We start from the raw sequence: 11,209 nt of genomic DNA on the forward strand, positions 1-11,209 counted from the left end.
TTAGAACAAAGACGTCGCAAAGTTGGCGCCTGAACATTTCACTCATGTGTCAACCTTTTCAAATGCATTGAAAAAACTGCAACATGCTAATCCTGGTATATTTAACGACCCCTCCCGCCTTTGGAACCTCGACTAGACAGCTGTGGACAATCAATATGGGGTAAAAACTAAATAATTTGGGTCCTCACGCACCATTCACAGTGGTTATTTGGCTTGTAAGCTAGAAAAACAACAAGCATATGACGATTGTGGTGGCCGCATTGGCATCTTGTCCCAAAATTCCTCCCTTTTTCATTGTAGAAGGAAAGAATCTAATAAGCAGATAGGTCTCTCCGCTCAAACAGACCGAAATAATATGCCCTTCTGTGCAAACTAGTACATTGTCTCAAAATATGTGGTGTCAGACGGGAGCCGCAATAATGACAACTGTGGGATAACTCCTCTCCGCCCTGGGTTGGGTGAGAGCCGGAGGCATTAGCGAGGGAGCACGCAACGCGGACGCGACGCGCTAATTGAACCGATCGGACGAACTCGCGAAAGTGAGTGGCTCACTGGCCGGTTACGCGCAGTCGCCCCGTGGTGCGTAAACGGGAGCGACCGGTACCATGTTAGAATCCAGCGCGCGCGACAGAAAACCGAAAACGGACCTACGTAGGCGCAAAAGGGACGGGGGCGAGCTTGCCCCCGTTTACTGGTGGGGACGGGTGCCAGGTCTTAACCCCGCAGGCGGACGCCTCGGACAGCTGTCCCAGTACAGTAGTACAGTACCTGCCGCCTAGTGCGTGCCGGGTACTGTACACAATTAAAAAACTAGCGCCATAATTACTACTACCGCAAGGACGCTGCTACTACACGTGTGCACTACTGTACACGCGTGTTGCTTACAGACTACCACACGGACGACAAGTGTGCTAACGCGCACACGTAACACGCGTAGACTACCGTTCGGACGACACGTGCACTACTGTACACGTACGCCAGATTACGACCGCTCGGCATGCGCGCGCGCTCGCTACACGTGGGCACAACCGCCCACGTGTATACCGTACACGGCCGTCCGATGACCTCCGCGCGCTCGCGCCGGTCATTATACTACAACAACAGACGGGGGAAATATGCAAAAGAGACTCATTTTCTTTGTGATAGAGCATGTGGATACATTTGTGAGGAAGACCGTACCCCTGGAGCTTTCGTACTGTGTGACTCTTGACAGTCACTCGCACCGAGAAGATTTCGAGTAGCTCGAGTTATGCAAGCAAAAAAAGTGCGAAGTCGTTCAGTCTCCATCAAACACGACTCACTTCTTGCAATCCTGCGACCAGGACATAAACAGTACATTCAAAAAAGGGACGCCCAAATACCGGACCTGCTTCATAAAATATCAACCATCGACATGCGAAGTTTGCGTGCAGATCTGATGGTGGCGATGTTGGCTTACAGAGAAATCACGGTGGATAAGATTAAGTTAAGCTTCGAAAAGTCGGTGTTATGGCTAATAGACTACTCTTGACTTAACAGGTTTAAGAGACCAACACTAGATGCGGTCACATGTGACCCAAAAAGTGGCAAAGTCGCCCGAAATGTGACAAATAGAACCCGGGACCCCAACAACCGCACTTTCCATCAGCTCAAAAAAATTTGGAGTCTGCCAAAGACCCCATAACGGGACTCAGGGATGTAAAAATGCTTTTGCGCAAAAGAAGAAGTATGAATGAAATGTTTATGACAAGCACGCGTTTCTCGAACATAAAAAGTTCGAACGCATGGCGCAAAAAAGTGGGAGTTACAAAAAGGTACACCTGCTCTGTACTTGACTTTGGACGATATAATCGAAAGCAGAAAAGAGAGAGACGTAAAACTTGCTGCTGAGAGGCATCTCAAAACTGAGAAGAACGAACAGGCGGACCGCAGTCGAGCTCAGATGTGATTCTCGAAGGAGAATGGCCGTACAAAGTCCACAGCTGAACCAAAATTCCCCGCCCCGCTGTCTTCCCTACAGCCTGAACGTTTTTCTCCGACATCTCGGTCGAGATTCGGAGCGGCAATGAGTAGTACACTCTGGATGCAAGCGTTTAGCAAGGATTTGAGGGGTGAAGAGGAAGTTGTGGAATCTCTGTTATCGCTTTTTGGTTCATAACTAAAATCACCAAATTGCACCTTTTTCCATTTGAGCCCCTTTTCCATGTATCGGGAAATGTCGAATGGCTTCCAACAGGTTGTTTTTGCCAGCGTCTTTTCGTCGTGGATGGCACATGGACACCCCGACTGGCTGTAGCGGACACTTTTTGGCTGCTCGGGATAGTGCCATTCAATACTTGTAGGGCCCTGCCAAAAAAAATCCCAAATTGCCGCGGCCAGGAAGGGTACAATGCATATATTCTGTATACTGTATATATATAAAAATAAAGAGAAAATTTCTTACGTGCCCCTTGTATTTTGGAATTTTTGTTACGTGCCCCTTTCTTCACCTCACTCCCGAACGATTTTCCGGTACAGTCGACCCTACGCATTAGTGCCACCCCGTGTAAAGACTAATAATACGGCACTAATTTGGAGCGGCACAATCAGATGGCAGAACCACTACCCCGCTAGAACTCTGTTATTAGAGCAACCCCACCGCCCACATCTATTTGATCAATAGAATTTCCGCTCACAATTTTCAACCCCACCGCGCAATTCTATCGCTTTCCGAAATCGAATAGAACAATTTTGGGATCTATCCGAGCGCCGATAGATTCTAAAAACGTTCTATCCGGTGAATAGATTCCGCGATAGAATGCCACGTGCCAGGCGTGTCAGCCGAATTCTGGCCAACTGTGCATCCTTCTCGCCCGAGAACCTCCGCTGCTTCGTCGCTGCAGCATGCATTCCGGTGGCGCGTGACCTGTGCATGCTCGCGACGATGCTTTCATCATCGCCATCGCTGTCGTCCATATACTGTACTGAAGGACGCTTCCGAGGACTGTTCTCCGGTCCATTGGCGATGATAACTCGTGAGAGCGCGTAGTTGGACAATACCCGAGGGAGGGCGCGCGACGAAGAGGGAAAGAGGGCACAGGCTGCGGAAGAGAGACATGCAGCCGCGCGGGATTCACGGCGAGGGGTGGGCGTCTCGATGAACGATCGCCTCTTCGCAGACGATGTGTGACGTCTCGCCGTTGTCTGCGCGGGCATAGAGCGATAGATTTGCAACATATGCGTTGGGGTTGACGCGAATAGATTCCACACGAATAGATTGACGAATAGGCACAAAATTCAATTCGGGCAACCGGCGAATGGTCAGCGTACACGTTGTATTTCTATCCGGCAATAGAATCGACGCGTTGGGGATGCTCTTAGGAGTGGGCGATGACGACGTCGTGCATGACACGTGGCAGAACCTGTGTCTGCCGGTTTTGGCGGCACTAATTCGAGGGTGAAAATAATAAAAGCGGCACTATTGCGCGTCCCCCCCCCCCCCCGGTAGAGGTACACAGTGTCTGGGGCTTCGCAAGTCGTAGTTAGTGCTCAACTTGACCACAAGCAGAGCAACGCGACTTTCGTTGAGGCGCTGCGACCCCCTGTTTCCGCCGTTTCTTCGGCCGACCTGCCTGACTCGGAACTCTCCACGCGCTCATCTGTCTGGCAATAGGCAGAATCTGCAAATCCACGTTAATGTTTACTTGAGAGGCAAGGGCAGCAGCAGCAACACATACTGGTGTTGAAGTGTTGCATGATGAAAAACAGTCGATGCCCACTTTGTGTCGAGATGATTCCAGTGTGCAGCCTCTGGGACGTTCGCATGCCCCTCGCGTAGATTATCAAACACTGTCAAAGCGTGCACGCAGAGAAGCCCCGTCTTCTCAGGCTTTCGGCATTTGCAACTCATTTCCGACCGCTCACCTTCCAGTTGAGCCATCCTCACGCACCAGACCTGCGTTCCCTTCGAGACACTGCTGGGAGGGGCACTGTATACGCAGGCGCCCAAAGTCTGAGTTTTTTACCTTGTGAGATCGGCCCACCGTGGCGCACAGGGCCAAGGATGCCATCCAGATACTGTGCTTGTCAGTGAACGTGCTCCCTTTGATCAAACTCATTCCGACGACGCCCTCTTCACCTTTTCATCACTCTAGCGCCCCCAAGGAAAGGGGCTTATATAAATGGGCTTATAAAAGGGGCACGTAACAAAAAATCCCAAATAAAAAGGGGCACGTAACAAAACTTCCCAAATAAAGGGGGGCACGTAAGAAAATGTCTCATAAATAAAAGGTACAAAAAAAAAGTTGTCCCATTTTTGAGGAAAATCAATTTCGCTTCGCCAACATGCAAACATGCGACAAGGTAAGGACCAGGACATCTACAGGGCTCGCCCTTCTGCCACAGCCAAAAGCATCTTTCGCCTAATCCTGTCACCAAGTTCGTCCGGTGGCATACCGCTGAGCGCATCGACTATGAAGGCATAGTGGCTTGTATCGCGTCTGTCGCTATTCGGGTTGAGCTGGTTTAGTACGCAACCAGTATAACTGTCATGGGGTTTCCTCTCCCATCGCGTGACCATGCTGCGTTTTGGGGGCTTGGCCTCGTGAACAACTTCACCTTTTGCGTCTTCATAACTGCTGCTGAAGAAATCATCAAAGGATATGCAGGGCTCATCCTTCTGTGCACAGTAGTGCCCGGCTTTCTGAGTCGCCTCGTCCTTTCGCTATATGCGGAACGTGTCCCTTATGCCCTGCGAATCGCCGTTGTATCTGTCTCGTCATGTTTTTGCATTCTGGTGGTCGCGCTTTCTTCCTCGGTTCCTGTTCAAATGCTTGCATTGGCGCTTCAAGCGACCATCGGCGCACTCGGGGAAATCTCATTTCTCGCGCTCACGTCGAGATTTTCGGATTCAGTGGTTGGTGCTTGGGCGAGCGGTACAGGGGCTTCCGGGATCGCAGGCGCGGGAATCTATGTTCTTCTTAGAGAAGTGTTTGGATTATCATCGTCGCAAACATTAATTTCTTGTTCTTGGATCCCGCTGGTACTGATTGTAATCTACCAGGGTGTCCTTGTCAATTCCCCGTCGTTTGAACGCATACCGTCCGAAGACGAAGTTGAAACTGCACAAACTGCGGTCGAAATAGAAGAAAAAATATCTACAACAAAGAAAGAGTTCTTCCCTACGCTCCTGAAGACCTACATGATTCCACTCGCTGTCGTCTACTTCGCGGAGTACACAATTAACGAAGGAGTGCTTGGCACTCTAACTACATTCAAAAATAACAAAGAGTACGAGGTGGAAAGGATTTACACCCAACTGCAATTCACGTATCAGATCGCAGTGTTTTTCGCAAGGAGCTCAATATGTGTGGTCAAAATTCACGCCATCTGGGTGTTACCAATACTGCAACTGCTTAATCTTGTGGTTTTGGCGTTCGGCTCCATGTTCATGTTGGTTCCCTCAGCCGCGGTAGCTTTCCTAATTGTCTTCTGGGAAGGGCTTCTCGGAGGACTTACATACGTGAATGCATTCTATAGAATAAAGACGGAAACACCCGCACACTTGAAAGAGTGGGCTTTAGGAACAGCAACAGTAGGAGACGCAGCTGGGATCTCATTGGCAGCAATAGTTAGCATTTGGTTAGAGAGCGCTATAGTAAATTTTCAGAAGTCGTCTTAGAGACGGCAATGGCAGCGCATATTCCGGGCCAAAGCCTCGTGACATCATTTTTTACGCGACAGTGTCCGTTGCTTCTCTGCATTTTCAACAATTTTCTCCTCTACCTTCAATCCTTTCCTTCGGCGCACGCCATTGATAAGCTTCCGAGCGAGGTTGTTGTTCTCAGCTGTCATATCTGCAGCCCCAAGATCTTCCAATTCTTCATCTGTCTGCGGGGTCCAAAACGGGTCTGTGTCAATAATCTCCCAATGACTAAAAACCATTTGGGGAACAGCAAAACCAGATGTCTGCTTCCGCAGTAGGTCTGTAAACCCGAAGGAATCCTGGACGGGAAGCAGTGCTTCAATCCCAAACACATTGATACCTTCTTTCACCTCTTCTTTCAACACCCGTCCTCTTCGTTGACCAAGAACCGTATAAGTGCGTCCCAACGCATCAGCAGGTACTGATATATCAACATGTAGAACGCCCTCCATCAATCTCGGGCTCCCTTGCATCAGCGCCAGTCTGACCCCCTCACGCATGGAGCCAATGACTAAACCAGAGACTTTTGCCAAAGCGTGCGAAGATTCGTTAGCGACTGTGTTCTCACGGTCATCTTTTCTCCCTTGGGCATCGATGCGTTCTGATTCCCGACTACTATCGCGTGCCACGGCAATATCAGTCGACTGCGGAATTCGGATAGAATCGAGAACAAAACCTACTCCATGCATCGGTTCTTCACAAAGAGGACCTGCGCGGCTCCCAAGCTGGAAGCCAGCCACAATGGCCTTTTCAAGTTCCTTCCCGTTCCATGTGGCGCGCCCTTTCGATTCAGCCAGTTCACCGAAGATCTTATCCAATAAACCGGATCTCGTCGTGCTCTTGTATGGTCCGAGAAGTAAATTGGATCCAAACTGCCTAGGACCACACGACCAGACCCGCGGAAGTATCTCCTGTATCCAGTACCTCTTGACTGTCGCTTGAGGCGTTTTCTTGGATGCACTCTGTTCCGCATGTGCATCAATAGCTTCTTCAATATCTTCTCTGATCTTTCGAATATCACTGTCATCAATTGTCTCGACCTCTTGACGCAGTAGGGACGATGCCCGCTCCAGCACTTTAGCGAGCTGTTCTGGGAGGGGAATAGACGTCATGCGATAACCAATGTTGTCGTCTCCAACATGAATGAATCGTCCACACCTTACAAATTTTTTGTCAAATAGCTGCAGAGTTGAGTCGCTGTTAGTCTCAACATCAACGCTCCACCCAACAAGTGATCCTTCAGCTTCGTTCTCCTCGGTTTCACGTCTTCCAGTGCTTTCATTTTCTTGTTTAATCTCTCCAGGCTTGGACCGCTTCTCCTTCGAAAAAAATTTACTTAGGCTTGGCTCCAACTCCAGAATGCTTGCACTCTGGGAATTTCCGCCAAGAACCGTTTCTCGAAAAGACACAATAGGTTTTGAGACATGTATCCTAATTCCTTTTGCGTATCGTTCTCGAAGATCTTTTAGACAAGTCTCCAAATGTAATTCCCCATTAGCAGCTACAACATGCTCTCCCTTCGTAGTAACAAATGTTTCAACGGCGGGATCGGCTTGGTTCAGTCGACGAAGGCCATCCCGGAGTTTACCGACATCCTGCGGTAAATGAGGCTCTACCGCAACCCTCACAACTGCATCTTTTTCAAGGCCAAGAGATGAAGAATTGAATGTCCCCACCGGTAAACATTCGCCTGGTTTTTCCGAGCTTATGGTGGCAGTCTTGAGGACTGCATCTTCCATACCCGCTATCCCTACAACGGATCCTGCGGATGCAGAATTCAGGGGTTCCATCCCTCTGCCCATCAACAAAAATAAGCCAGTAACGGTCGCCTCAGAGACATAATTGGAATCGAAAGAACCGTCCTTCCCGACTTGGTACTTCGGAGAATAAACAAAAACAGAGTCACCAACTGTCAATGTCCCCGAAAGAATGCGAGCCATCGCAACCATAGGAGGGAAAGACGTTAAGGTTTCCGGCGCTTTGCTTGTCTCTTTTTCCTTGGAAGTGGCATCCCGCATGGCCTGCAACTCAGAACGGCTCATTGGGGTCCTAATATTCATATGGTTGCTCAGAGGGTTTTGATCGTCTTTCCCCTCAACCATCTTCGAGACAAGGGCAATAACTGGAGCATTTTTGCCGGCATCCGCAGTAGCAATAGACCGTTGTTGTCGTTCAAAGCTTTCGAGCATCGTAGAATCAGACATAGTACCTGACTTTCGGGCTTCACATCCAAGGCGAGCACCATTTGGCCACAGAGCCGCCAATCGCCTGTTGTCTGCCTGGGCGTCCGCAGCGCTTGGCAGTTTTTCTATGACAGTGTCCATCAAACATGAAGCCGCCGGAAGCCACGCATTCATTATGGCATGCAACGCGGTTTGAGCGTCACGGTGCTTCAGATCTCTGGCACTGACCTTCAGTCCCAGTTTCGAGACAAACATCTCTCGTTTCTCCACGGCTAGCGGCAAATCGTGCTGTGTCTTGTGAATGGTCTCATAAATGGCATGGACATTCGATAGAATAAACTGTACAAACATGGGCTTTGCTCTGCTCTTCAATGCCGTTGATTTCTTCCGCGATATTCTTTTTGCTTTTGGTTGAAAGTAGTAATCTCCCCACAATGTCTTGGTGAGAACCCTTTCGGAAATACCAAACTTGTGGGAGAAAATGCGCGCGAAATCAGCTATACGAAAGGCCCAGCCATCGATTGCGGATGCAAATACCACATTTCCCAGTTCGGGCGAAAAGAACCCGCTGACGTTGTGGACATTCCCTTCCACTGCACCTTCATCTAATTTCCATTCAGAGTCGCCTTCGTCTTCCACATCGGCAACGGAAGCAGCCGCCATCATTTGCTCTACTTCGCGAACCCCCATGATCACATTAGCCTGACCCAAAATGTTCACAATGTGCTCGTAGGCTTCCATGGGCTCTAAATGCAACTCTGTAAAAAGCCGATCAATTTTGTTCAGTACGAGAACTGGACGAACGGCATGCTCCAATGCCGCCCGAAGCACGGCTACAGTCTGCACGCAAACCCCTTCCACCACATCAACAACGAGAACAGCACCATCACAAATCCGCAACGCTGCTTCCACTTCCCCGCTGAAATCAACATGCCCTGGAGAGTCAACCAAATTGACAACGTTCAATCCTTCATGACCTACAGATACAAACAATCAGGAGAAAGGCACAGGATCAGGGTTAGTCGTGTCTTTATGTTTCGAACACTTATAAAAAAAAAGACAGAGCCAGGATTCCACATGCCTGCAACTTTGTGACCAAGAGCTATTGAGGATGACTTCATTGTAATACCCCGACGTTGTTCGTCCTCCCTAGAATCCATGTACCTCACCTGTTCGATGTGCAGATCAGCCACAACTCTCCATGTGTCAGTTTGATTGCTAGAGAAAGATTTTACGGCCTGAAACAAGTAGGCAAACGCCAAGAGGAGCTTACCTTACCGGCAGATCGAGATGATATTATTCCATTTGCTGAAATAAGCGAGTCGGAAAGCGCAGACTTGCCGTGGTCGACATGAGCGAGCATGCATATGTTCCACGTGCGAGACGCTGGTACTTTTAAATCCGCAGGTGATTCCGACGTCATTCTGGCAGAAGAACCTTACGCTGAACCTTTGTTCAAGCAGGCTTTCAAAGAAATCGTCACAGTTCACGTGCCTGCTTGGCCGTGATGGACGTCAGCTTCAACTCCTCACACCCTCAACTCGCAAGACACCACAAAGCACACTGAGCTCTACGGATTGGAAATTCCCGCGGCCAATTGTTCGATTCAAGAGGGCTTAAATCACGTCATTAGGGGCGGGGACGCGCAGCATTTTTATCTGAGGGCCGGTAAGCTGTTCCAGTGTGCTGGAAAGTCTTCTCCAATGCGGCTGTGCGAATGGTCCTTTCCATAAAACAAAAAAAGATAAAATTAGTTAACCATCAAATTCAGCGGCCCTCATAGAGCCCCTTTTTATACCCCAGTTGCATAGCAAAGGGTTAAACTGGTCATACATACAGTATATGCTCGGTATGTGCGCTACGACTTTCAGCACAGTACATCCCGTGCTGGGGGCGGCACAAGCACAGCAAGAGATCCATTAGAGGCTGCAATGCACGAGCGAGTGGATGATCAAAGCGGTTCTGCTGCACAGATATGTATTGAATCCAAGAGGGACAGTGCAAAAAAACAATAAAAGGGTAGTGAGCGAATCCCTGAAGTAAGCGTCGATCAACTCGCTCGAAACGTTAGTGGTTACCCCTCTCCAGTGTTGTAAGGTGCACCATGTGAACTCGCGAATAGACAGTATAATGCAATACAGCATACTCTGTAGTGCCCTCTGTACATTCTTACCCGGCGCGTCTGGAGCTTGCGTCTTTAGTCGACAGGCATGCTTCTCCCTCACACTGTAAAGCCTTCTTTGCACTTGATGTCGTTGTTTTACTTCAGTAGTCAAAGCAAAACTATGCAGCGCATCGGCTTCCCACAGCAACTGTCTGTCTGTGCCTCTGAAGGGGGGAGAGCTGGTATATCAAATCCGTCAAAATGAACACATCCTGAGCGAGAGCAGCTAAACACAGATGTGTCTCACCATTGCCATCGACTCCTGGCTTCAAGATCTTTCTAAAAGGGAAGAATAGAGTACAGGACTGGAAGGGTATCGAGACGACATGATGTATATTTTCAAACGGAGGGTCGGCAGCTTTGTTGGTTCTAAAAGTCTTGTAACTTTTGACTTTACGTCATCTGGTTGTAGATGTGGTGTGTCTGAATGACGGGCAGAAAACACCGCAAAGCCTGTTTCAAAGGGCGAGACACTCCAGACAATCATTTCTCCAATGCAAGGCGATCCCCAGAGCACGTGAAGTGTTTTATGAGGCAGATTGTCACATTTAACTGTCCTCAGCGCAGGCATACAATCGGAACGAACACCCCTTACCACCAGGGATACACGGCCTCCACTTAACGCTGTGGCACGACCGCAGAATCCCCACAGCCGGACAGTATTGCTGCGTCTTCAGAAGACGTAAGATGGCATGAAAGCAACATATCAGACTGAAGGGGCCTAACAGATGAAAAAACGCTCATTGCTATACAGCTTCCTCTTTATTGCATACACAAGTATAATGAAGCTTCGCTTGCAATTCCCGAAGCTCTGTCCGCATTAGCTCATTTTTGCAGACCTCCAGTTGTGAAAATCTCCAGCGTCAGGCCTTGCCTTGCCAGGAAGACGAAAGAGACAACAGCTCGATTAAACTTTGTGAGCTCATGTACATGGGAAGAAAGACTCTGCGCAACTTGGATCCACCTTTCGGCAGAGGGAGAGGGTGATCAGTATGAGTGGACTTCGTGGTGGATGCGCCTTACAGAACAGTGCAATCAGCACTTGTGGAACATAATACGTTTGAGCCACTGGCTCTGGCACGGTGCAGTTGTGGGTCTATTTACAGTATCTAACTTTTAAGGGGGGGGGGGGGGGGGGGGGGGGGGGAATCCCCCCTGAAAAGGGAAACGGCCAAGGGGAGAAAAACAAACCCGGGACCA

The 11,209-nt window shown here is 49.2% G+C and overlaps 2 protein-coding genes across 2 annotated transcripts; one reads left to right on the forward strand and one right to left on the reverse strand.

The window, feature by feature from the left end:
- Positions 1–4,507: 4,507 nt before the first annotated feature.
- On the forward strand, positions 4,508–5,638 carry CHC_T00009143001 (Protein BTN1). The gene has a single exon (XM_005716906.1). It carries the CDS (start codon positions 4,508–4,510, stop codon positions 5,636–5,638), a length of 1,131 nt encoding a protein of 376 aa, XP_005716963.1.
- A 44-nt stretch (positions 5,639–5,682) lies between these two features.
- On the reverse strand, positions 5,683–9,268 carry CHC_T00010336001 (Elongation factor Tu GTP-binding domain-containing protein 1). Its single transcript, XM_005716907.1, has 5 exons — positions 9,119–9,268; positions 8,891–9,014; positions 7,032–8,822; positions 6,292–6,794; positions 5,683–6,225 (listed from the first exon to the last, which is right to left on the reverse strand). The coding sequence occupies exons 1-5, from the start codon at positions 9,266–9,268 to the stop codon at positions 5,683–5,685; spliced, it is 3,111 nt and encodes a 1,036-aa protein (XP_005716964.1).
- Between the last annotated feature and the right edge of the window lie 1,941 nt (positions 9,269–11,209).

Source organism: Chondrus crispus, genomic scaffold, assembly GCF_000350225.1.
Source record: "Chondrus crispus Stackhouse genomic scaffold, scaffold_27, whole genome shotgun sequence".
Taxonomy (NCBI): Eukaryota; Rhodophyta; class Florideophyceae; order Gigartinales; family Gigartinaceae; genus Chondrus; species Chondrus crispus.

Bases quoted from the DNA above. Each gene is read 5' to 3' on its own strand.
- CHC_T00010336001 (XM_005716907.1), bottom strand. From the start codon at position 9,268: ATGACGTCGGAATCACCTGCGGATTTAAAAGTACCAGCGTCTCGCACG. The intron at 9,015-9,118 runs GTAAGCTCCTCT...CACATCGAACAG, and splicing joins CATCTCGATCTGCCGGTAAG to GTGAGGTACATGGATTCTAG. The intron at 6,795-7,031 runs GTGCAAGCATTC...TTCATGTTGGAG, and splicing joins TCTTGGCGGAAATTCCCAGA to ACGACAACATTGGTTATCGC.
- CHC_T00009143001 (XM_005716906.1), top strand. From the start codon at position 4,508: ATGGGGTTTCCTCTCCCATCGCGTGACCATGCTGCGTTTTGGGGGCTT.